Raw genomic sequence first — 26,474 nt, 5'->3', positions numbered from 1 at the left:
ACTGATAGGCGGATTCTTTATCACTGAGCCACATGGAAAGCCCAGGCATGTGTGCATATACAGGCCGACAAAGCGGTGGGGTAACACAGCTTCCTATATATTTTTGTATGGCTCGAATCCTTTACAAGGAGACTGTGTTTTGTGTAATTTAGAAACAACAACAACAAAAGTCCACTTCCAAGGCCGTTGAGTCACGCTTGTGAAAGTGGAGGGCAGAAGTCAACCCTCCACGAACACAAGGTGAGAAAGAGGAGCTGTGCTCAGATGGGCGCGCTAGGGGACCGCGGATGGGGACCCAGGCCCGGCGGTCGAGAAACCGGACCCGCGGGAGGGAGGGCTGCTGGGTCTCTGTGGTCGCCAGGGGGCAGATGTGCGGAGCAACCCAAACCTACAACTACCAACTCTTCCCCGAGCAGGGCTTCGCAGAAGTCATAAATTCCATCCCTTAGCTACAGTTCAGACAGATCCGAGGGTTTTCAGAGTCGAGGGGAGCCCCCCTCCTCTGCCCCACGAGGAGAGCTTGGCGCGCTGAGCAGTCTGCAGGCTCGTTCATACCACATTTACGCGCAACAACTCTTTTCTCCGCCCGCACCCCACCTCCCGGCCCCCACCCGCAGAGGGGAAATTGAGTCACTGGAAGGCGAGGCCAGAGTCTCCAGGGGAATGTGCGCCAACGCCAGTCCTCAGGGCCTTCCAGATGCTGGGAGGGGAGGGAGGGACCTCAGCAAAATACACAGAGTCGGGTGAGGGCGGGGGGAGCGGCTGGCTGGGCAGGAGCTGAGCCAGACACATGGAGAAACGCTGCCCAGGATCAAAGGAAATATGACATTTGAAAAGAATGCGCACGTCTGCTAGTGCTGCGGAGCGGAGCGGGGGGTGGGGGGCCGGGGAGTGCGTGGGCGGCGTGTCGGGGATGGCGAGCTAGGGCCGGGGCCGGGTCTCTACCCCTGCCCGCCTTGCCTCGGCTTCCCACGGCCCTCGGTCCGCCTCTTAGGTGCGGGTTGGCAGTCCGTCTCAGGATGCTCCTCACTGTCTCTCTCCTAGGGTCTCTCCTTTATTTCCATGATGAAGCTGGAAGGGAAATGTAACCTGAGGCGACAAACCAAAGCGGGGGAAAAAAAGAAAAAAAAAAAAAAAATCAAACCAGGCCACCTCCCCGCTCGGCCTCGCAACATTCTTCTCTCCCCGCCGGCCTGGCTTCTCCTCCCCGCCCCTCCGGCGTCGCGGTCCTGGGCTCGCCGCCGGGGCAGCTCCGCACGTCACTGGGGTCCCCCGGGGCTGGGGGGTCCCCAGGGCGGGCCAGAGGGAGGGCGGGAGGGGAGGGGGGCGGGGAGTCGCCTCGGCCGCGGCGGAGCTCGGGCCGGCCGGGCCAGCCCTCCCCTGCGCCCCGGCCCCGCCGAGCCTGTTTCTCATTAGAGTAGCGGGCGCGGTCCCTGCCCGGCTCCCGAGTGTTTGTAAACGTCTGAGCGGAGGGCCGTCGCTTAACCCCTTCGGTGCGGGGTCCGGGCGCAGCTGCGGGCTGGGCCCTGAGCTGGAGGTCTTTAGGTTACAGGTAGCTGCGGCCTGCTTGCTGATAGGTTTGTAGCCTAAGGTCTGCGTAGGGCGCATGGTGCCGACACCCATGCCCCCACCCTAACCGACCGGCATCTGAATAACTAGTTTCGACTTAAATCCCTCTCACACAACAGGACCCCACTATGCCTGGCCTTTCTAGGAACTCCAGTCCGAGTCTTTCTTCCTTCTCCCGCCCAGGTGACAGGTGTCCAACCCAGGGGCCCACCCGGTCTCGGGACTGCGGGGCGCCGGTAAACCTGGCCAGGATTTTCGGGAGAGCCGGAGCGGGATGCCATCGGATCCGAGATTCATTCCCGACTAAGGTTCTAGGGAGGAGAGAGCCGGCTTCCCTTGGAGGCTAGTTAATGGCCCCTCTGGGTGGCTGGGACTAGGGCAGCGGTAAAGTCCGGCCTGGATTGTCGCCCATCAGGAGTCATGGACCTCTGAACAGTGCCTCAAGACCAACAACTCTTCCTAATTTTGGGGGGACGAGGAGAGATGGACCGGTGGAGGGGCTGGTTCGGCCAGGCAAAGGCTTCCTTCCAGAAGGCTTAGGCCGGGCGGCCTCAGGCTAGGGACTTCAAAGTAATGGCCTTCTCCACTTTAGAGCAGCCTGGAGCCGTTCTGCACCCCAGAGCCTGGCTGGCCTTAGACGGAGGGAAGGGGGAGAGGAGGTGGTGCTTTCTTGCTAGTTGCTGGCTGCACAGCTCTTCAGAAAGGGTCTTCCGTGGGCCGTCTACACTGTGGGCTCAGGATGTGGCCCCTTTAAGGCATTCGGACCCAGAGCCCCCGAACTCAGACTAAGTTGGGGATTGCGGTGGGACTGCGCCCTGTAGGAAATGATTGTCACCACTGAGGGCCAATAGGCATCATTATGATCCTACCAACGCTGGAGAGACCGTTTTCCAATTCAGTTTTGTTCTTTTCTTCTTTTTTTTTTTTAAGGGGGAGGGACTGGAGCGAGGACAGAGGGAGGGAGAGGGAGGGTTGCGGGAGGGAGGGGGCACAAGGGGCGCGTGGTTTTCCCATCTCATCCCTGGAGGAGGGGCTGGAGCATCCCCGGCAGCCAATCAGAGACAGGTTGGGGGGGCACTTTGAAGAAGTTTGGGGAAAAAAGTTTGGAAAAGTTTCTATAATAACGAGGGGGCGTCCGGAGGGAGGCGTCGGCGGCGGAGGAGGGGGCGTCTCAGAGAACGGAGGGAGGGAGTCGCCGGTCCAGACACTGCAGCCTCCTGAGATCCCCCCTCCCGCCCAGACCGGGACCTGGGGGCTCCGGCCGGACCCATGGGGGCGGCGAGCTGCGAGGATGAGGAGCTGGAATTTAAGCTGGTGTTCGGGGAGGAGAAGGAGGCCCCCCCGCTGGGCGCGGGTGGGGCGGGGGAAGGTCAGTGCGGGGCTGGGAAGGGGTCTGGGGCTCCGTGAGGGAAGGGATCGGGTGTCCTGAGTCTGGGGGCTTCAGGGGAGAGAGCCTGGGGTGAGAGATGAGGGGGTCAGAGGTTGCGGGGAGTCGCGGGGCTCGGGGGGATCTGCGGACGTGAGGCTGGGGGCCCGGCACCACTTTCTCCTTTTTAGGTCGTGACTGGGGTGGGGGTGGGGGTGCCGTTGGCTGCGCGCCGCCTCTCGGCTGGGCCGACTGTCACTGGGATGGGGGGCGGGCGGGAACAGCGGTCCTGAGAGCCCAGGGCGCTGCCAGGGAAAGGGGACGTTGCACTCTGGAGCTTGCCCCTCGGGGACGGAGCCCTGGGCCCGCAGACGGGACGCCAGGGGCTGGGGGCGCTCTCAGGCCCCGCCAGGGCGCCCCTCCCCCTCCCCCGTCTGGCCGCAATGAGAGGCAGATGGCTGGGATTGAGCCGGGGGCGGCGGCCGCCGCTCGCACGGAATCCGCGTAACCAGCGCCCCCACCCGCCCCCCCCCCCCCCCCCGCGCCTCGTCGGGCCGGCGCGTAGCACCCCCTTCGCTGCACCCCCGCCCCTGGATTGGGGGGAGTGAGGGAGGAGCCACCTTCCCCCGTCATCACAGCCCTGGAGCCCCCCTTCCCTTGGCCACCGTTGCGATGGCAACTGGGGCTCCTGCCAGCGCCGTTTGGGGGTTTGGGAACCGCTGCTAATTGGGTTCATGTGTGAGTCGCCCCCAGCCCAGCCCAATGCTTCCCTAAACACGCCTCCAAACTCAGTTCCAGCCCCTCTCGACCCGCCTCCCTTACCTTGAGACCCGCCCCCTGTCTGGTACCCCAGGTCCCAGGGCCAGAGCCCTGAGGTTCTCTGAGTACGAAAAGGTCCGGCACTTCTGGATCTATCTTCTCCACCTTCCCAAGTCCAACTCTGCTTTTGTCTTTGTGGCTCTGAAGGGCATCTCAGAGACCTCTCTTTGATGAGGCGGGGGTAGCACACCGGCTGGGGGTGGCTGCCCACTCAAGGAACCTAGACATCTCACCTGCCTCTTTTTCTGCCCGCCTTCTGTGTCATCCCTGTCTTGGTCTCCTTCCCTTTCCACAGAACTGGACTCAGAGGACGCCCCACCATGCTGCCGTCTGGCCCTGGGGGAGCCCCCTCCCTATGGCGCTGCTCCCATTGGCATTCCCCGGCCTCCACCCCCTCGGCCTGGCATGCACTCCCCACCACCCCGCCCGGCCCCCTCACCTGGCACTTGGGAGAGCCAGCCAGCCCGGTCAGTGAGGCTGGGGGGGCCGGGAGGGAGCTCTGGGGGGGCTGGGGGAGGCCGTGTTCTTGAGTGCCCCAGCATCCGCATCACCTCTATCTCTCCCACTCCCGACCCACCAGCTGCACTGGAGGACAACCCAGATCCCTGGGGGGAAGGCTCCCCCAGGGACTACCCCCCACCGGAAGGCTTTGGAGGCTACCGAGAGGCAGGGGGGCAGGGTGGGGGCCCATTCTTCAGTCCGAGCCCGGGCAGCAGCAGCCTGTCCTCCTGGAGCTTCTTCTCGGATGCCTCGGATGAGGCAGCCTTGTATGCGGCCTGTGATGAGGTGGAGTCTGAGCTAAATGAGGCAGCCTCCCGCTTTGGCCTGGGCTCCCCACTGCCCTCACCCCGGGCCTCCCCGAGGCCGTGGACCCCCGATGACCCCTGGAGCCTGTATGGTCCAAGTCCTGGAGGCCGGGGGCCAGAGGATAGCTGGCTACTCCTCAGTGCTCCTGGGCCCACCCCAGCCTCCCCACGACCTGCCTCTCCATGTGGCAAGAGGCGCTATTCCAGCTCGGGAACCCCATCTTCAGCCTCCCCAGCTCTGTCCCGCCGAGGCAGCCTAGGGGAGGAGGGGCCTGAGCCACCTCCACCACCCCCCTTGCCTCTGGTCCGGGACCCTGGCTCCCCTGGCCCTTTTGACTACGTGGGAGCCCCATCAGCCGAGAGCATCCCCCAGAAGACCCGGAGGACTTCCAGCGAGCAGGCGGTGGCCCTGACTCGCTCTGAGGAGCCTGCCCCGTGCAATGGGAAGCTGCCCTCGGGAGTAGAGGAGGCCGGGGCTCCTCCTGGGGGTCCTCGGAAGGAGGTGGCTGGCATGGACTACTTGGCGGTGCCTTCTCCACTGGCTTGGTCCAAGGCCCGGATTGGGGGACACAGCCCCATCTTCAGGTGAGGGTTGTGTCTGGTATCACCACTGTCTCCAGCCATCCCACCCAGAGAGCAGGAGAGTCAAGGGATGAATTGGGGAAAAAGTCCTAGCGCACAGAAAAGAGAATCTGCTACCAGCTTGGCTGCTGCTATTTACTCAGTTTTAGGAAGAATTTTTTAACATGCATCTCCTTTGGACAGATGATTTGTCAAAGGTCAGTCACTCCCTGTATTTAATTAGAAAAAGCCCCTGGAGTCCTAGAAGGACCACTAGGTAAAGGAGGAATTCCTCTAGGCGTCCTCCACCCCTAGCTTTGTGCTGGATCCTGGGCTGAAATTCTGCCCTGCAGTGGGCAGCAGGAAGTCCCCTTTCTCTAACTCAATTTCTTGGGTCTGACTTGTGGCTTAAAAGTGTATCTGCAAAATTTGAATGAAGTAGCATGTGTTGCAAGTCAAAGAATTCGTGTTAAAACAAGCAGTTCTCACTGCCCTTCTACACCTCTCACCCTCAAAGAACCGTGTCTATTTCAATAATCCTAAGTCTTGGATATCAGATTGAGCTGGTTTCATCCAGAAAAATTTCCTGGGGGAAAGAAACCTTAACACCCATTCCTCTGGGTTCTTTTTTTTTTTTTTTTTCCTCTGGGTTCTTGTAGGGCAGGGTTTCTCAACCCCAGCACTCCTGATATTTTGAGCAGAATAATACTTGGCTGTGTCGGTTGTGCTGGACATTGTAGGGTCTTTAGCAGCATCCTGGCCTCTATCCACTCTCCTAGTTGTAACAACTTTTTAGTTGCTTCCAAACAATGCCAAGTATCACCTGGGGGGCGCTTACCAGTTGAGATCCCCTGGCCCAGAGTGTCTGGGTGCTCACTACAGGGAAGTTACACATCTGTAACCCCCACCTCTCTGGAACCCACCTGTCCAGCTCCAACTAGTGGAAAGTGCGCTGGCCTGGGAAGGGATGCGATCAGTCCCAGCTCTGTTAGTTGCTGGCTTGCTTAGCCCCCTATGTTCTACTTGAAATGCAAGATCTTAGCTCCTGATCGCTAGACCAGGGATGGAACCTGTATCTCCTGCAGTGAAAGCTTAGAGTCCTAACCACTGGACCACCAGAGAATTCCTTGAAATTGTGCTTCTTTATTTGACTCTTCCCATCCAGGCCTGGGAGGGTTAGACTGGGCTTGGGGTTCCTCTGTATCCAGGGGAACCCTTGCCCCACCCCCACCAGACCCAGTGTTCAGAGCTGGGAAGAAGGGAGTCTCAGTCCTGGTGTCCTCCACTCCCCCATCTTGAGGGCCTCTGAGAGGCCTGTCCCCTATCGCCCCTGCTTCTAGGCTTGTGGACTGTTTTACCGCCGCTCTGACTTCCTTTCTCTCAAACCCACCCCCGCCCCTTCCTCCCTCACACCCCTGGGAGTTGGGACCCAGGGTTGCCCTGACTCAGGTCTGAGGCTGCGGGTGATCAGTGCTCTTCTCTGGGTCTCTCTCCAGGACCTCTGCCCTCCCCCCGCTGGACTGGCCTTTGCCCAGCCAGTATGAGCAGCTGGAGCTGAGGATCGAGGTGCAGCCCAGAGCCCACCACCGGGCCCACTATGAGACAGAGGGCAGCCGGGGAGCTGTCAAAGCAGCCCCTGGTGGTCACCCTGTAGTCAAGGTAAGTGGTAGAAGCCAGGCCGGATAGCCTGTCCCTTCTCCAGTCCCAGGTCCCTGCAGATGGGCCCCAGCTGTGCAGACCCATGGCACTGCCCTTTCCCACACTCCCTCTCAGCAATGACCCTGCAGGCGGCCTGGGGGAGGGACTGGTGCTGGGGAGGAGGGGTGAACTTCAGGGACCCGGATGTACTTTCTACTCCTCTGTCCCTCCACCCCCACTCCATTCATCCCACGGGACACCAGCCTCCTGTCTACTCTGGAAAATGGTGGGCTGCCAGATGTGGGGGAGGGGTTAGGCTGAGGCCAAAGTTCACTGGGAGTTAGGTTGTCTCTGTTGAGTTGGGCCAGTCTCTCTTGGAAGATTTTCCCCTTCACCCAGCCCAGTTTGGGCCTCATTCCAAGAATAACACTGTGAACTCCAGGCCATGTTTTCTCCCCAACTGGTGGAGAGTTGGTGCCCAATCCCCTCTGGGAATCCCTTCCAGGATGTCCTTTATCTTTCACTCCTTTGGGGTGGGGGAGTGGGGGGTACTGAAAACTTAGGGGTGGATGAAGGATGAGACAGGGGAAATTTCAATTGGGTGGCCTCTGTCTCCCTCCGCCAGCTCCTAGGCTACAGCGAGAAGCCACTGACCCTGCAGATGTTCATCGGCACCGCAGACGAGCGGAACCTGCGGCCTCATGCCTTCTATCAGGTTCACCGTATCACTGGCAAGATGGTGGCCACGGCCAGCTATGAAGCTGTGGTCAGTGGTACCAAGGTGCTGGAGATGACCCTGCTCCCTGAGAACAATATGGCAGCCAAGTAGGTTCTCACTCCTCCTCCTTTTAGTCTTTGGGCTTTAGGACTAGCCTTTTCCATGGACTAAGCTAAGCCAACTCTTCCTCTCCCCAGAGGAGCTAGACATCATCCCTAGGAGGTGTCAGGCCCTCTCACTATTTAGAAGGGGACTTTGGGCGTGGGGAGCACTCTGGGTTAAAACAGCCACCCCCATAATCTCCCAGAGAAGGTCATTCAGGGCTTCAGATGGAGGGTGGGGACTCCTCTCTCGGGAGGCATCCCCTTCTGTCCTCAGATGGGAGGGCTTGCCTTCTGTTCTTTGGCTTCAGCATTGACTGTGCTGGAATCCTGAAGCTTCGGAATTCGGATATTGAACTGCGGAAGGGCGAGACGGACATCGGGCGCAAGAACACACGCGTGCGGCTGGTGTTCCGCGTACACGTGCCCCAAGGCAGCGGCAAGGTTGTCTCCGTGCAGACAGCGTCAGTGCCCATCGAGTGCTGTGAGCAAAGAGGCCCTGTGCCATCTTTCTGTCTCTGACTAACGTCTTATCTGTGTGTCTGTCTGCCCATCTCCTCCGCAGAGTGTGCCGTGCCTGGCTGGTCCCCTAAGGGACCCAGCCTTTATTTCTATGGTGAATGGGCTGGGGGGAAGTGTTCTGTTTTCCCCCTGTTGCAGATTCGGCCCCTGGGCTGGACCAGAGCAACCCTAGCCTCCATCTGCCCCTGGGCAGCCCTTTGTTGGCGGCTCTCTCCACCCAGGAGGGGTTCCTTACCTGGTCTGTGTGACCCCAGGAAGACTGTTGTTTTTCTTGTGTGTCTGCCACTGAGGAGGGCTCCTCCAGGCCCTGTGGCAGTTATCCTAGGCAGGGTGGGGGCGCAGGAACCTGTCCCCTCCATAGCAGCCCAGCCAGGCCTCTCCTGCACTGCTCTGCAGCCCAGCGATCAGCTCAGGAGTTGCCCCAGGTGGAGGCCTACAGCCCCAGTGCCTGCTCTGTCAGGGGTGGGGAGGAGCTCGTGCTGACTGGCTCCAACTTCCTGCCGGACTCCAAGGTGGTGTTCATCGAGAGGGGCCCCGGTGAGTACCCAGACCGGGAGGAAGAGCTTGGAACGGGGAGGGTGAACAGTCTCTGAACTAGCAAGTGGAACCTCAATTTCCTTATCTGTAAAATGGAACGGAAAGACTGCCCTTCCTCTTATACTGTCTGCTTCCCATGCATATGACAGCCATCTGAAATGCTCAAGATGGCAAATAAATGTAAGAAATACATATTCTTTTTATTAAAGATGAGTCAGCTGTGAGCTAATTTACCCCCATGTGGACAGGAAAGATGAGAAAGGAAGAGGTGACTTATACCCTCACTGCCAGACCCTGAGCCCCTCCTGAATTTAGGGACTGGCAGCAGAACTATGATGACAAGAGCCTGTGAGGCACCCCAGCATAGAGCTGCAGGGGTGGAGAAAGGAAGAATGAGGGGTCCAGATACACCCCGCCCCCGACCTGAGGCTTCAGCTCGCCCCTAACCCTGCCTGCCCAGAGCCCCAGCCCCTGCCTTCAAGTTTAGCACCCTAGGACCATATCAGAGTGGAGTCAGAGGTTCTAGGTCCTGAGACTTGGAGTCTTATTGACTCCCTTCAAGCTGGAACACTTTCCTACCCTTGAACTTTCTTCCAGCTCTATAATGGGAGGGGATGTTTGGAGTTGGGTGGGAGGGCTCAGGAGTTTTTTTCTGGTCCCTGGACTGGTCCTGCCATTTCTCTTGGCTCAACTGATGGCTTGCGATCTTGGAGACAGTTTTAAACCCGGCCTGTTCCATTCGATTGAGTAAACATGCAGTGGTCCCTTCTGTGAGCCAGGCTTTGTTGGGACCTTCCGAGTCTGGCCTTAGCTCAACAGGAGGGGAAATGGCAGAGGCCTGGGCAGTGGGCAAGGACTGTGGGGCTGGGCTGGAGTCCCTCTTCTTTCTGCACAGATGGAAAGTTGCAATGGGAGGAGGAGGCCACAGTGAACCGGTTGCAGAGCAATGAGGTACCCATGTTCCTAGGATCTCTACCCTGGGGGTGGGGTGGGGTGGGAGAAGTCAGGAAATTCTCAGCTGACTCCCTTTACCTTGGGAGTGGACTCCAGAAGCTACCTGTTCTTTGCTAGAGGAGACAACCTGGCCATTCTGGAAGCAGGGACACCTCTGGGGAATGAATTTTGCTCCTTTGCAAATGGGAAAAGCCAGGAGGTGGAGTTTGGGCTGAGCCTAGATCCCAAACGGCTCCATGCCTCATCCTCTGCTCCTCCCCAGGTGACTCTGACCCTGACCGTCCCCGAGTACAGCAACAAGCGTGTGTCCCGGCCAGTCCAGGTCTACTTTTACGTCTCCAATGGGCGGAGGAAGCGCAGTCCTACCCAGAGTTTCAAGTTCCTGCCTGGTTCGTTCTGGCACAGCCCATGGTGGCAGAATGGGGTTGTGGGGGCTAAGGCAGGGGCAGAGGGATGCAGTGCCCCATGGGGAGGGGCTAAGGGGTGGATGAAACCCGGGCTGGAGAGGTGGGGTTGGCGGGTGTGTGGTGGGGAGACTGCCAGCCCTCTCACCAGCATGTCCCCCTGCTTCCCCTCCATCCAGTGATCTTCAAGGAGGAGCCTCTACCAGATGCATCTCTCCGGGGCTTCCCCTCCGCATCGGGCCCCCCCTTTGGCTCTGACATGGACTTCTCACCACCCAGGCCCCCCTACCCCTCCTATCCCCATGAAGACCCTGCTTATGAAACTCCTTACCTGTCAGAAGGCTTCAGCTATGGCACGCCCCCACTGTACCCCCAGACGGGGCCCCCACCATCCTACAGACCTGGCCTGCGGATGTTCCCTGAGACTGGGGGGACCACAGGTTGTGCCCGCCCACCTCCAGGCTCTTTCCTTCCCCGGCCCTTCCCCAGTGACCCCTATGGAGGACGGGGCTCCCCCTTTCCCCTGGGGCTGCAGTTCCCTCCTCCATCCCCCTTCCGGCCCCCGCTGCCTCCATCCCCACCACTTGAAGGCCCCTTCCCTCCCCAGGGCAGTGTCCGCCCTCCACCTGCTGAGGGGTACAGTGAGGTAGGGCCAAGCTACGGCCCTGGGGAGGGGGCTCCGGAGCAGGAGAAATCCAGGGGTGGCTACGGCAGCGTCTTCCGAGACAGTGTCCCTATCCAGGGTGTCACGCTGGAGGAAGGTGGGTGTGGGACCCGGGGCTGCGGGTGTGAGTGTGTGCAAGAGATGGCTCTGCATGTTTACTGAGGGCTGGAGTTTGGCTTTCCAGAGACTGGGCCCCGGTGGCCCCTCGGGGCCAGTTGGAGGGCCTCAGGAGGCAAGTGCCTGGTGCGTGTGGCCAGCTGACTCCGGCTAACTTAATTCTGAAGGGGGCAGGGAGTACCCGCCCCACCCTTCTGCCTAGGCCCCTGACCCCAGATCACAAAGACACAGGGCTAGATGTACTTGCAAGACCATTCAATCTAGCTCCCTCAATTTGCAGATTCAGGCACTGAGTTTCAGAGAGGGGCAGTGGTTTGCTGGTGTTCCAGTCAAGTTTTCCTTTGTCTCACCTCCCCCCAAACGTGGTGACTGTGGTCTTGAGTGGCGATGAGGACACATATTTCACCTCTTCTTCTTCCCATCGGCTACACCCACTTCCGGCCCTGCTGACAGTGCAGGCTGGGCCAGCAGGAAGGGGCTGGCATGAGGGCCCGAGAGGCCACGTGGACGGAGTTGAGCAAGATTTGATTGAGAGCAGGTGTTAGGACACAGAGGGGAAACTGAGGCCCAGTGGAAGAGAAGCCAGCCAGTGCAGGAGGAACCTAGAGGCATCCTAGAGGGAGGCCTGCCTGGAATGGATTGGGGGTCTCTGGAAAAGGAGGTGACCTGCCCCACTCCCAGTCTCTCAACTGCCCCTCCTTTACAGTGAGTGAGATCATTGGCCGAGACCTGAGTGGCTTCCCTGCACCTCCTGGAGAAGAGCCTCCCGCCTGAACCATCGCCTGGCACCCCACCCCCAGCCCTACCCACTTTCCCTTGTCCTGGGGCGGTGGTTCCAGAGGCTTGGGGGCCAATCTGGTTCCGTTTTCCCCAGCTCTTGCCTCCTCTCCCTTGCCCTCCCTCCCCTCCTCTAGCTGAGGTGTGGCCCCTGGTCTGGGAGCAGGAGAGTGTGGAGGACTGGGGTGGGGGCGGACACTGGGTGGGGCCGGCACACGAGGATTGCCAGGAGCGAAGGCCCTGTCTAGACTGTACAGGCCTCCGCGTGGGGAGGCCCAGACAGGCTGATGGCTAATAAACTGCTCGCTGACTAGTGCTTCCGGCTCCAGAACTCTTTGGAGAGAGAGATATGGGGCAGCTTACTCTAGCCCTGGCTGGAGGAAGCTTAGAACCTGGTAAGGGGTGGGCTGTGGCTGGGAAGACCGCATCCCAGAGTCATGGTGCAGGGGGCTGGGGAGGGTTTGAAGGGTCCCAGAGGCTCCCTAGGGGGGTTCCGGAGTGGTGCAGTGGTAAAGAATCCGCCTGTCAATACAAGAGACACCGGTCTGTCCGTGGGCTGGGAAGATCCCCTGGAGAGGAAATGGCAACCCACCTCCATCTTCTTGCCTGGGAAATGCCATGGACAGAGGAGCCTGGCTTTAGTTCATAGGGTCGCAAAGCATCTGACACAACTTAGGGACTAAACAATACCAACAACAGAGGCTCCCTCTAACCAGTCAGGGCGAGGTTGGGAGCAAGAGCTTGTAAACCTCTCCTCCCTGGGGATTCAGATTCCTTTAGGAGCTTTGGGAAAATCTGTGTATTTTCAAGTTACTTTCTCTTACTACCACTGAGATGATTCTGATTCATAGCCAGGGTCAGGAAACACTCGTCTAGTCCCTCTCCCTCATTTATCAAGGAGGACTCAAAGGTTCAGAGAGGGAAATGGACTTGCCCTTTATCACACAGTTAATCAATAGCAGGTTGAACGCTACACTCCTGGGCTCCTGCCCCCAGCTCATCCTCAGATGTCCTAACCCGGGGGTCAGGCCCCTGAAGCTTATTTCTCTGGAGCAGAGTAGGGGCTGAGGGAGGGGCATGGGCCCATCCATACTCTGGATTCTCCCCTCTTTGGGGACTGTGAAGACATTTGGGAAAGATCTATGCTTTAGAGGCAGATTGAAGGAAGCTAAGTGGCTCCCCAGAAGCCCTGGCATTGCCTGAACTCCGGCCCATTCTATATGTGCACCTATCACACTGACAAGCCCAGCCTGGGAAACCTGGATTGCCCCCTGTCTTCACAGCCTAGGGGGCCCAAGTCCCAGTGGGTTGGGGAGAGCCTGGCACACAGCAGGGGGTCATGCCCCAGAGATATTCAAGGTATTAGGAACATGTCTTGCCTCAAGGCTGGTGACGCCTCTCTGTGTCCAGTGTATCCAGACAGGCCTGGCAAGTCCCCATGTGTTCAGGGGTGGGTGTGACAGAAGCTGGCTCTGGAATGGAGGACAAGAGAACCAGGGTGACCTCTGGTCTGGTCATTGCTGTTTTGCAATGAATTTCCTTTATCTTCCTGAACACAAACTGCTGCGAACCAGACTGACATCAGGTGATTGCCTTGCTGGGGCGTGGCTGCTCCTCAAAGGTATCCTCCAGCAGGGCTACTGTGGTTACCCTGTGCTCCCACGGCAGGAGGGACCCAGGGCATGCGTGTCCTAGCCAGCACTCTTCAACTCCCCCTGCAAGATCTCTGGCAGGGGATGCATCAGCCTCTGTGAATGAAAGGCTTTAGCGATGAGGGCTTATCGCCTCCCCGGGCAGACCATTTTACTCTCTGCCAGGGCACTGCCATTCATTCACTGCCAGGCATTTATTGAGCAGCTACTAAGTGCCAGCTAGTGGGTCCTGGAGGACCCCGTAGCCTCATGGGGTGACAGATTAAAAACAGTGCATTATAACTCCACAATTCAACTCAGTAATGGTTTCTTATACAGACAGTATGTCAGGTGGGGGGGGGGGATAAATAATTTTAATATGGGATACAGAGAGTAGGGATGCTCCATCTAGCTGTGGGGATCAGAGGGAACTTTGGAGGTGACTTCTAGACCGAGTTCTGAAGCATGACCTGGGGGTTGACTGGGCTGAGAGTGGGGCAAGGGCAGGCCAGGCAGTACCCCCAAATGGGCTATATCTGTAGGGAGGGCCCACAATCAGGGCCTTGGCACACTCATAGAACTGGTGAAGTTCTAGAAGTTGGGGTGCCATGAGTAGGGACCAGGGGGAAATAGCAGCTGGATTCTGAGGGGCTTTGTAGCCATAGTGGGAAACCTATCCAAAGGAAAAGGGCGCTTTTGCACTAGATGGTTGGGCTTAGGCTTTTCCAGTAGTCATGTATGGATGTGAGGGTTGGACCATAAAGAAGGCTGAGTGCTGAAGAACTGATGCTTTCGAATTCTGGTGCTGGAGGACACTCTTGAGAGTCCCTTGGACAACAAGATCAAACCAGTCAATCCTAAAGGAAATCAACCCTGACTACTCGTTCGAAGGACTGATCTGAAGCCGAAACTTCAATACTTTTCCAATGAGTCGGAAAAACCCTGATGCTGGGAAAGATTGAAGGCAAAAAGGAGAAGAGGGCGGCAGAGGATGAGATGGTTAGATAGCATCACTGACTCAATAGATATGCATCTGAGCAAATTCCAGGAGATGGTGAAGGACAGGGAAACCTAGTGTGCTGCAGTTAATGGGGTTTCAAAGAGTCAGACCTGACTTAACGACTAAACGACGACAGCGACAGGTTGGGGTTGGTACAGTAGATTTGCCTTACAGTTCTTCCTTCTGCTTCCTTGTGACTGCTGTGCCAGGGCATTGTTCTGCCCTCTGGGCCCACAATTTAAAGGGCCCACAATTCTAACCCCTCTTCCCACTAGACTCCTAAAGTAGGTCAGCTCCCAGGGTCATTGTCTCTTCCCAGGTTCCTACAGACATCCAACTCCCTGAGGCTGGAGTTGGGGGAGAGAGGAGAAGGAGGGTGGATCTTCGGTTGGTGCCAGAAAACATTTTCTTGGCCAGGGTTTCTCGAAGTGTGGTCTGAGGATCACTTGTGTTTGAGTCATTAGGGAGGGTTTTTGGTTTTATTTATTTTTTCATTTTTGTTCTTCATACAGATTCCTAGGCAACCCCTGATCTATTCTGTTGTGTTCTCTGGGGGCAGGCCTGGGTTTCTGCCTTTTAAACAGAACCCTAGGTGATTCTCCAGGGCAAGGAAGTTTGAGAACTAGAGTTGCTTGTCAATTAAGGGTCATTCCTTCCCACTTCAGGCTCTAAAACAGCTCCCTGCCCCCTCCTCACAGATCTAGTCTGGCCAACTCTGGGTGGAAGGTCACCCAGAAAGGTGTACTGAGGGGAGGAGAAAGGCAGAACATTCTTGACGTCGCAGCTCAGCACTCCCCTCAGCTGGCTCTGTCTTGCTCTTTGGACAATCTGAGATGGTCTCCGGGCAGCCTGGAGTTTTGGTGCAGGACAAGCTGCCCTAGAACTTTCGAGTCTCCTTCTGTGGCTAGATGTCTGGACCTCTAAGACATGTGGGGAGGCAAGCTGGGCAGGCTTCCAGGTGGGTTTGGGCTCTGCTTGGAGCACCGCTTGCCAGACTTGGTAAGTGTCGGGAAGGAGGCTGCAGAGGAGCAACATCTCACACACCTCCTGGAAACTCCAGACGCAGTTTGGGAAGTGTGCAGGGGGTTGGTGTATTTTTGGGAGATGGTTTTAATGGCATCATCATCTGGTGGATTCCACAAAACATTTCAAGAAAAGAAAAGGGAAAAAAAGGAGATGGGGAAGGAAGCTCTTGACTATACAAGACTTAAAGACATAGCAGTGTGGATATTCCTTATAACATTAAGCATAGACTTGCCATGCAATACCTCCAGCAATCTCTTCCCTACATATTGACCCTGGTAAACAAACAAACAAAAAATGTCCATGCAAAAATCTGTTCCCAAATGTGTATAGCAGTTTTATTCATTAACAATGGAAACAACCGAGATGTTCTTCAGTGGGTAGACAGATGAGCTGTAGTATGTCCATGTGGTGGAATGTGTGCGTATGTGCCAAGTCACTTCAGTCATGTCCAACTCTGTGTGACTCTATGGACTGTAGCCTGCCAGGCTCCTCTGTCCCTGGGATTCTCCAGGCAGGAATACTGGAGTGGGTTGCCATGCCCTCCTCCAGGGGATCTTCCTGACGCAGGGACTGAACCTGTGACTCTTACATCTCCTGCACTGAGGCAGGTTCTTTACCGCTAGCACCGCCTGGGAAGCCCCATACAGTGGAATACTACTCAGCAATAAAAATCAATGAACTGTTGATTCATGCAACGATATACATAAGCATTAAATGCACTTTGCTAAGTGAAAGGAGCCACACTCAAGTGGCTGCATTTTGTGTGATTCTATTTACATGACATTATGAAAGAGGCAAAATGATAGAGACAGAAAATAGAGCAGTGATTGCAGGGGAAATACTTAGAGAACAAGGTGTTGTTGACCACAAAGGGATCGAACATGGGAATTTTCAGTGTGATGGAACTGTTTTGTGTGATATCATGATGGTGAATACATGACTCTATGCCACTTTTCTATGTCAGGATCTATAGAACTCTACAAAGACAGAACTTAATTGTATACAAAACTATAAAAAGTCATTTAATCCTAGATAGAATACCAAATGTAATATATGAATCTAACTGTATTATGAATATAAATGGAAAATGTGGAGGAGGAGCTAAACAAGTAGTTTTGGAAAACAATGTTTTGACTGGATACTGTAAGACAAAAGGAATCATACATAAAGATTATAGCTGGTAAATGTATTACAGGTTAACAATTCTGAAACTACTTAACTTGTATACTAGTGTTGAACAATAAGTAAATAAATTGTAGTGAGACAGGTTTTTCACTGTCAGAGAAAGAAGGGGGTGGTTAGCTTGATGTGGGGGGTAGAAGGCCAGAATAAACCTTGTGGTGCTGGATTCAAGTTGGAGATATCAGTATGAACTCATTCTCATTTTACATATATCTATATCTATGTCTATCAGCATAACATTATACATGTTATAGAATATGTATATAATAGAGCTATGTAAATATCTACATAGACCAATAATTCATAGGTATCTCTATGATATATATGTACATATTACATACACATAAACACACAAATAGATGCAGAGATAAATATAGATATTGTGTGTATATCGAGGTTAATATGCACACATATATTTGCTAGCTTTGTCTGCTAGGAAAGCCTAAGATGAGTGGCACTCCATTAGCAATGGAGACATCTAGCATCCAGCTTTTGGCTTCTAAATACCATTCTCCAATAAAAGGAACCAGACTTCTTTGGAAAAATGGCTAATTCTAGAACTGGGGCAGGGAAAATACAAGGTAATTCTGGAGCAATTTACATTGCCAGAAAGTGCCAAAAAAGCAAGGCACCTATTCAAAAGACACAAGAGCCAACTCAAATGATGTTCCAGTGGCCAAAGCTGAAACAATTTGAGCAATATAAAAAGTAATGATAATATTAGATTATAATTCAAATAATAAAATAAATCTCTGTAAGTCCACACTGCTACAAATAAATGATTGGCTAAATAACTGAGAGAAGGGACAATCTTTTCAGAAAAAATTTCTCTTAATATATGTAGAAGGAATAAGGGAAATAGGAAATCACCATTAGACCATGGTAGTAATAATTGCTATAGGCAAGATCCATTGATGAGTGCTAAAATCAGTAGGTAAAACTTTAAGGAAGACCAAGACATTTGTAAAGCCTCAAAGTATCTGCTCCAAAATTAACCCTACTAATTACTGTGAGGGTTTTATTTATTTATTTATTTATTTACTGTGAGGGTTTTAATGTACTGTCTCAAATTCTTTGATATCCCTTGCTCAAAAGATGGAGCTTAATACCTCTTGCCTTGAACGTGGTCTGGACTTAGTGACTTGCTTCTAGCAAATAGAGTATAGAAAGGGAAAAATAAAAACTTCACAGTAGAGAAACCAGGCAAATACCACCTTAACCAAGCAATCAAGGTTAACATCACCAGCAATAAGTCATTTGATATCAGGAGTCCCCTGATATGATGCATAAAGAATCTCGCATAACCTCTGTGATATTCTTTCCCCAAACCCATAACCTCAGTCTGTTCATAAGAAAGCACCAAACAAGCCCAAGTTGGCAAGCATTCTACAAAATATATAACTGTGAATCTTGAAAAGGGTTGAGATGTTTATCTTTGTTATAAGGAAAAACACGAGCATGTTTATACACTGACGCCAGTGAGGGAGTGAAGCTGAAGCTCTAGTAGGAGGAGGGGCAATCAGTTCTCACCCGTCATAATTTTCTCACCTTTGGAGACACAGCCCCTTTATCTGCTGCTCCCAGGTGTTGCAACCACTGGATGTGTTGCAGGCACTTTGGACATACTTTCCACTGAACAATAAATGCCTGGTTTCTTCCCTTCCCTCCATCTAGACAGTTGCTGTTCGTGTCCTTGTCCAGGCTGGAGAACCTGAAGAAAAGAGATCCCTTCCTTCCCAGCGAGTTTCCCTGGTGACTCAGATGGTGAAGAATCCGAGACCTGGGTTTGATCCCTGGATAGGGAAGATGCTCTGGCGAAGGGAATGGCTACCCACTCCAGTATTCTTGCCAGGGAAGTCCATGGACAAGGCCACAGTCCATAGGGTCGCAAAGAGTCGGACACGACTGAGCAACTAATACCTTGGCTTTTTTCATTTCCTTCCCAGCAGGACCTAGCCGATCTTCGAGTCCCGCTTGGCTGTGCCCTGGGGCAGGTGGTGGCGCTTTCCTCCTAGTGCCCCAGGAGTGAACAGCGCCCAGGAGCGCTAGGAAGGTGACAGACACCAGGGGGCAGCAGTAGCAAGGGGGAGGGTGGGTGGGCAGATGGGAGGAGGAAGGTTAGAAAAAGCAAGACCTTGTTCCTGTTCCTACCAACTTCCACGCTGTATCATTATCTTCGGTTTCTCAGACCATCCCTTGAAGATCAATTCCCCTTTCTAGGAATTTACAGTCATGTGGCCCCTGAGAATCATAGATTTGCCTGTTAATTGTAATTTTTTAAGAGAGCTTTCCCTGTTTTCTCTACTAGATTGTAAGGTCCTAAAGAGCAGAGTCAGTGTTTATAGCTCTGTCTCTCCTTGCACAGTGAATAATAAAAGCTGCCATTTTTGTGATGCGTGTTAGGAGCATACATTATGTGTTTTAACTCCATGCTTGCTGCAACCAAGGTTCAGAAATATGTACAAGAACAGCAGCAATAGAAGTAGATAACATTTGGGGAAGGCTCACTGAACTCCAAGCATCTCATCAAGCCCTCAAAAAGCCCACCTCATTTAATCGTCTCCCAACAATCCCGGGAAGTTGTTCTATTACTATTACTCATTTCACAGATGAGGAAACTGAGGCACAGGGGGCTTAAGTAATGTTGAGAGTCACATAGCTTCCAGGACAGAGCTGGGATTCACAGGTTAGCTTATAACTCCAGGTCCAGCAATGTTTTCCACGACACTGCAGCTGGTTTCTTATTACATGGGTGAAATCAGATGAAAAGTAAACACGCAGAGTTGCCTTCAAATGAGGCAGACAGACAGTCCAGATATTGAACTTTAGACTTGGAACCAAAGGCCCTGGGATTCATGCTCCCATTTGGATATCACTCATTTTTTAAGTAGTGAAATGCAGAAGTTGGGCTGGTCCAAACAGTGTCTGAGATTGCTTCCGATTCCAATGTGCTAGAGTTTTATGGTATGATGGGAATGCCAGACCATCTCACCTGCCTCCTGAGAAACCTGTATGCAGGTCAAAAAGCAACACTTAGAACTGGACATGGAACAACTGACTGGTTCCAAATTGAGAAAGGAGTATGACAAGGAAGGAGTGTGCTGGATATTTTCACCCTGCTTATTTAACTTACATGTAGAGTTTATCGTGTGAAATTCTGGGGTGGATGAAGCACAAGCTGGAATCAAGATTGCCAGGAGAAATATCAATAACTTTAGATATGCAGATGACACCACCCTTATGGCAAAAAGTGAAGAAGAACTAAAGAGTCTCTTGAGGAAAGTGAAGGAGGAGAGAGAAAAATCTGGCTTAAAACTCAACATTCAGAAAACTAAGATCATGGCATCTCGTCCCATCACTTCATGGCATATAGATGGGGAAACAATGGAAACAGTCACAGACTTTATTTTCTTGGGCTCCAAAATCACTGCAGATGGTGACGAGAGCCATGGAATTAAAAGATGCTTGCTCCTTGGAAGAAAAGCTATGACCAACCTAGACAGCATATTAAGAGACAGAGACATTACCTTACCGACAAAGGTCTGTATAGTCAAAGCTATGGTTTTTCCAGTAGTCATGTATGGATGTGAGAGTTGGACCATATAGAAGGCTGAGCATCAAAGAATTGATGCTTTGAATTGGAGAAGACTCTTTAGAGTCCTGCAGACTGCAAGGAGATCAAACGAGTCAGTCCTAAAGGAAATCAGCCCTGAATATTCATTGGGAGGACTGATACTGAAGCTGAAACTCCAATATTTTGGCCACGTGATGTAAAGAGTTGACTCATTAGAAAAGACCCTGATGCTGGGAAAGATTGAAGGCAGGAGCAGAAGGGGATGACAGAGGACGAGATGGTTGGATGGTATCATCAACTCAGTGAACAGGAGTTGGAGCAAGCTCCGGGAGATGGCGAAGGACAGGGAAGCCTGGCGTGCTGCAGTCCATGGGGTCGCGAAGAGTTGGACATGACAGAGCAACTGAACAACAACAACAACAACAAGAGCCTTATGTAACAAATGGCAGCGTGCAGAGGAGACTACAGAAGGTGACCTTCCTTCTCAAGATTGCTAGATAAAATACAGGGAATCCAAGCCCTGCCCCCAACCCCCCAGTGCTTCCCTGATAGGGAGGAGTGGGGATGGGTAAACAGGCTGGGTGTTTGTAGAGATAAGGGGCAGAACTTGCTCTGAACCTTCACTGTGCTCCCTCCCTGTCCATTCTTATGTCCTTTAAGGACATTGTTCAGTCTCAGAGAAGTCTTCTTCATCTCTTATCCCTCATGGTGGCAACAGGCAGAGGAAGAAAGCTACAGAGGCATACCATTTAAATTCAACCAGGTGCTGAAACATCTTATCACCCCTAACATGAGTGAAAATACAGAGCATGAAAGGTTTTTCCAAGGCCAATGAGGTTAAACTCCAATGCCATTTTAGGTCGTTTTGGTATTATTTTCTCCATTCTGAAAAATGTTAGCACTTCCAACTTAGCACCCCATTGGCTACTGACGATAGCCTCACCTGATTTGGGGGGGTCACCCAATTTTGACTGGCTCGGGCTACGCTCTATTTCCTGCCTCCATCAAGACTCCTAATTGCTTCCCTGAAGTTGTAGTACAAAGGGTGATCTCTTGTTCTCCGAAACGTGACACTGTCACAAAAATTTGCTCTGGCTTCATTGTTCATTGCTGTGCTGTGCTTAGAAGCTCAGTCATGCCTGACTCTTTGAGACCCAAGGGACTTCAGCCTGCCAGTCTCCTCTGTCCATTGGGATTCTTCCAGGCAAGAATACTGGAGTGGGTTGCCATGCCCTCCTCCAGGGAATCTTCTCGACCCAGGGATCGAACTTACATTGCAAGCAGATTCTTTACCATCTGAGTCACCAGGGAAGCCTTCAGAAGGAAGTGGGAAGTTATATTTGATTGAGACCTCAGACTTCAGATAGGGTTTTGACGGGTAGAGGAAGTGAAAGAATAACATAGACAAAAATTCAGAGTCTGTGTTATCTTTGTGCAAAGTGGATGATCAGTATGGTCTGAATGTTGGGAAAGTGAACAGTGCATTTGGGGGTGGAAGGACATCAGATTGGGCTGAGTGATTAGTCCTGTAAGCTGGGTAGAAACATGATGTTCAGATAATATGCACTGATTTTTATATCTCATATTTTAGACTTCCTTTAAGATTTACTGTGAGCAGTAGTATTAACAAAACCACTAAGAGCTAATGATTGTCAAATATTTGCTATACATGCTAGTATGCACTTTGGACTTCCCAGGTAGCACTAGCGGTAAAGAAACTGCCTGCCAATGCAGAAGATGTTAGAGACACAGGTTCAGTCCTCGGGTGGGGAAGAGCCCCTGGAGAAGTGTATGGGAACCCACTCCAGTATTCTTCCCTGGAGAACCCCGTGGGCAGAAGAGCCTAGTGAGCTACAAGTCCATAGGGTCACAAAGAGTCAGACACGACTAAAGTGACTCAGCATGCATGCAAGCACTTTATGTTTTTTATCTCCTTTAAAGCCCCGTAATCTCCCATCTCCTTGACAAGTAGTATTATCATTGTCTCTTTAAAGATGAATTTGGGATTCTTAGAGCTAGGATGTCATCTCTGGACTATAAATATCAGAGCCTATGCTTTTAATCATCATATTCTGCTGCCATCACCAAATGGGTTCCAGGGATAAGAATACTGGAAAACCATTGGTAGGAGTTACTGTAAATGTCTGAGCAGACTCATGCCACAGAGAAAGTGGCATTCCTCTGTAACCTGGAGATCTGGATTCCGAGTCAAATCAGGGCTGAAGGTGGGGGGGACGGCCTGGTGACCAGCAGACTAGTGTAAAGGTCACTTCCATAGCCTGGGCAAATGATGTCTGTGGCTTCTAAACCAAATAAATATCAGAAGATAAGGGCACATTCATGGGTCAGATAAGAAGAAGCAGTGAACGAATTGTTTGCAGAACACTACGGTAAGCATGCCACTTCCTTTTTAGAAAGCTTGTAGGCTCCCTACTGCCTGCAGCTCTGAGTTGCAGCGTTATTACATTACTGTGTACACATATTTTTAAACAGGGCCCTAATGTGGCCCTAATGTAAACTGTGGACTTTGGCTGGCGCTGATGCATCAGTGCTGACACATCTATTGTGACAAAAGCACCACACTGATGTGGGATGTTGATAGTGGCACGTACGTGAGTGGAGGAGGCATGTGGGAACTCTGTACAGTACTTTCCACTCAACTTTGCTAAGAATCTAAAACTACTCCAAAAATCAAGTCTCTACGTTCAAAATAGGGGGGAGTGTTAATTTCTGAGGTCGGTTTAGGATACAGGCAAATAAAGTTAATTTCTTAAAGAAACTGCAGGACTTACAGCATTCCTTTCTTTCGTAACGTTTAATATAATTACAGTGAAGTACTTAAGTCATCCTTTTTGTTCAGTGCTAGAGAGAGCCTCCATGAGAGCAGGGACCATGACCTCTCGTACTTAGAACACCGTTTGGCACACGGTGGGCACTCACTGCTTCCTGGATGAAGAGAAATCCATCTACCAGACTTGATGACAGGCTGGATGGGAGAGGCCAGGGAGCAGGAGGTGGACACAGCTTTGGAGGAGCTTTAATTAGTCATGGCCTTGCTAGAGATCCTGCTCCAAAGCTCCCCACAGCCTGTCCTGCTTTGTTTGACTTGTGCTGGCCTCTGACCTCTGGAGCCCCGCTTGGGCAGCTGGGCCCCCCACCATCAGTGGCCTTTAGGAAGCCCACATTTGCCCCAGGGCCCAGTGTGCTGTTTCCCCCACCAGACCTCCAGCCTCTCCATAGCTATTCACCCTAAAAATCCTTCCACCCAATCCTTCAAAGCCCCAGCCCCACACCCACAGAGCTCTGAAATATTGCTGGTCTTGGTGTTTTGCAACAATTACCCAAAGTGCACCAGTGTTTCATGGCCATAAATACAAGGAAAACGTGGGAGGGGTCCACGGGTGGCCCTGGGAAACCAGGGAGCGGATCCTCACAAGCCCCGCCCCAGGCTTGTTCTAGGGAGGGCTGGAAATCTGCCAGGACTGAGGCAGGCAGAAATGGCCCTATCTGGAATGATGTCGGGGACAGAGACTCCCTTTGCCAGCTCAAGCCAAGATAAACAATAATCCTAAAACCCTAAAGCTGGTCTTTGTTTCAGGAATGAGTTCAAGAGAGATGTCACTGAGAAAATTCTCAATAACAGACAGAATCTATTCTTTAAGTAGTGATATATTTGTATAATGTCAGCTATGCCTTCTTCCTGTTAGTATTAAAAAACTCTAAAGGCAGTGTATGCATGACGTGTCTCTTTACAACCCCATGGACTGTATGTAGTCCACCAAGCTCCTCTGTTTATGGGATTTCCCAGGCAAGAATACTGGAGTGGGTTGCCATTTCTTTTTCCAGGGGAACTTCCCAATTCAGGGATTAAACCCAGGTGGCTCAGGTGGTAAAGAATCTGCCTGCAATGCAGGAGACGTGGGTCTGATCCCTGGGTCAGGAAGATCCCCTGAAGAATGGAATGGCAACCCACTCCAGTATTCTTGCCTGGAGAATTTCAGGGACAGAGGAGCCTGGCGGGCTATAGTTCAAGGGGTCGAAAAGAGTTGGACACGACTGAGCAGCTAACACTTTCACTTGCAACACTCCCACATTGCAGAAATATTCTTTACCACTGAACTGCCTGGGGAGCCTATACTTGTTCATGAAAAAATATTTTTTAAGAGTCTCATGCTCTACTGACTGAGCTAGCCGGGCACCCGAAAAAATATTTTTAAAATGTAGAGGACTCAAGCAGAAAGTGGAACTCTCTTCCAGTACTGCCTACCCACCCCCATACCCTCGTTTTAAAATCAAGTTCTATGTCTCGTTTTGCAGCCTGTGCCCTGCTCCCCCACTTTGAGGAACTGGTCAGTCATCTCCCTCATTATTTTTATTGGCCATGTAATTTTCCATGGTCTGAGAGCACCATAATTCTGGAGAACAACCTAAGCAGGCACAGCCTTTAACACAGCAATTCTATTTCTAGGAATCTGTCCTACAGAAATGCCAACACCCGCTGAAAGGCTGTATTACCTGAATGTTTGCCAGCAGTGAAACACAGGAAACAGTTTGTTAATTTGTCTTATAATTGGGGAGAGACAGGACGCAAATGTTTTAGGTATGAGAAACTTGGCTTTGGTAACTCTGTAGAAGAGATAAAGGGCCATTATCAGATAGAGGACATGGGTTTCCTACAAGTAAAAGTTTCCTTTAGGGGGAGTCCAAACAGATAGTGTCAGGCTACCTAGACTCCTGAGGTTTAAGTCAATAGAAGGGACATTTCAGACAGTAGACAATTTTTTCCCCCAAAAGATAGAGGGTAGCAAGGGATTTGGCATTTTGTTTATTATTTTTGGTATAAAGCATAAAAAAATCAAACTAAATTACATGTTAGGAAAAGCATAAATGTCAAAAGCACTGTAACATCCAGAAAAATATCATAGTATTTAAAAATTCTTACTGACTGCTGTGCAGTTCATGTGACCTACACCTCGGTGTGACCAGCCCAGATGTGGTGATACAGTGGGCAACAGGAATATTTCTGGAAGCCATTTCGACACAGGGACCCCAAGCAATAACTTGGTTCTGTGGGGGAGGTTACTCTAGGCCATATAAACCCATAACACCAACCTGTAATTAATCTGTCTCCAACCCACCTTCCGCCTGACCAGGAACCCCAAATGCACTTGGCTGCTCTGATGCCACCTGACACAAGCGGACATGTGACAGAGGGGAGTATGAAAGGAAAGACACAGTGGTGTTATCAATTGGGGTTTAAATATCTTTTGCAGATTTTACAAAAACACAAGACCTGAGCACACCTGGCCAGGGCCTGTCCCAGGGCCTTAGCAGTGGCCTATGCGAGGGAAGAGCCCAGAACCTCAGCTCCCTTAGGGACACAGTGAATGAAGCTATGGGTGTGGGTACTGGCAGATGGATTAGGGCAGCCAGCATCTGATGGTACGCTCAGCCCTCCTTCCCTTGAACTTGGCTTCACAAAGTTCATCCTCAGATGTCTTGGACATACTTCCATATTAGGACAAGTAGAGGACCTTAATTCTCAGTTCGGTTCAGTTCAGCCGCTCAGTCGTGTCCGACTCTTTGCGACCCCACGGACTGCAGCACACCAGGCTTCCTTGTCCATCACCAACACCCAGAGCTTACTCAAACCCATGTCCATAGAGTCAGTGATGCCATCCAACCATCTGATCCTCTGTCATCCCCTGCTCCTCCTGCCCTCAATCTTTCCCAGCATCAGGGTCTTTCCCAATGAGTCAGTTCTTTGCATCGGGTGGCCAAAGTATTGAAGTTTCAGCTTCAGCATCAGTCCTTCCAATGAATATTCATTGGAGTGAATGGAAAGGAAGGAAGGAATGGATTGGAAGGAAATCAGGAGTGATTTCCTTTAGGATGGACTGGTTGGATCTCCTTGCAGTCCAAGGGACTCTCAAGAGTCTTCTCCAATACCACAGTTCAAAAGCATCGATTCTTCAGCACTCAGGTTTCTTTATAGTCCAACTCTCACACCCATACATGATTATTAGAAAAACCATAGCTTTGACTAGACAGACCTTTGTTGGCAAAGTAATGGCTCTGCTTTTTAATATGCTGCTAGGTTGGTCATAGCTTTTCTTCCAAGGAGGAAGCATCTTTTAATTTCATGGCTGTAATCACCATCTGCAGTGATTTTGGAGCCCCAAAAATAAAGTCTGCCACTGTTTCCACTGTTTCCTCATCTACTTGCCATGAAGTGATGGAACCAGATGCCATGATCTTAGTTTTCTGAATGTTGAGTTTTAAGCCAGCTTTTTCACTCTCCTCTTTCACTTTCATCAAGAGGCTCTTTACTTTTTCTTCACTTTTTGCCATAAGGGTGGTGTCATCTGCATATCTGAACTTATTGATATTTCTCCTGGCAATCTTGATTCCAGCTTGTTTCATCCAGCCCAGCATTTCTCATGATGTATTCTGCATATAAGTTAAATAAGCAGGGTGACAATACACAGCCTTGATGTACTCCTTTCCC

The 26,474-nt window shown here is 52.0% G+C and overlaps 1 protein-coding gene across 3 annotated transcripts; it reads left to right on the top strand.

Moving 5' to 3' along the window:
• The first annotated feature begins 17 nt into the window (after positions 1–17).
• On the top strand, positions 18–11,856 carry NFATC4 (nuclear factor of activated T cells 4). 3 transcript variants are annotated; one of them, XM_065940031.1, is made up of 11 exons: positions 18–45; positions 153–240; positions 4,050–5,145; positions 6,618–6,780; positions 7,385–7,584; positions 7,890–8,062; positions 8,497–8,637; positions 9,533–9,588; positions 9,854–9,980; positions 10,175–10,756; positions 11,483–11,856. In XM_065940031.1, exons 3-11 carry the CDS (start codon positions 4,160–4,162, stop codon positions 11,548–11,550), a joined length of 2,496 nt encoding a protein of 831 aa, XP_065796103.1. In that variant the 5' UTR covers positions 18–45; positions 153–240; positions 4,050–4,159; the 3' UTR covers positions 11,551–11,856. The 3 variants fall into 3 exon arrangements, with proteins under 3 accessions (XP_065796103.1, XP_065796102.1, XP_065796101.1); XM_065940030.1 differs by lacking the exon at positions 18–45 and having other exon boundaries at positions 58–240; XM_065940029.1 differs by lacking the exons at positions 18–45; positions 153–240 and adding an exon at positions 2,658–2,938.
• Positions 11,857–26,474: the final 14,618 nt, after the last annotated feature.

This window comes from Muntiacus reevesi, chromosome 7, assembly GCF_963930625.1.
Source record: "Muntiacus reevesi chromosome 7, mMunRee1.1, whole genome shotgun sequence".
NCBI lineage: Eukaryota > Metazoa > Chordata > Mammalia > Artiodactyla > Cervidae > Muntiacus > Muntiacus reevesi.
Note: the sequence above shows the minus strand (reverse complement) of the source record. Positions and strands in the feature narration are given on the sequence as shown.

What these genes read in the sequence shown, in the direction of transcription:
- NFATC4 (XM_065940029.1), top strand. Translation starts at nt 2,839, where the DNA reads ATGGGGGCGGCGAGCTGCGAGGATGAGGAGCTGGAATTTAAGCTGGTG. An exon ending in GAGAACAATATGGCAGCCAA is followed by an intron (nt 7,585 to 7,889) that starts GTAGGTTCTCAC and finishes CTTTGGCTTCAG; the next exon opens with CATTGACTGTGCTGGAATCC. An exon ending in ACCGGTTGCAGAGCAATGAG is followed by an intron (nt 9,589 to 9,853) that starts GTACCCATGTTC and finishes GCTCCTCCCCAG; the next exon opens with GTGACTCTGACCCTGACCGT.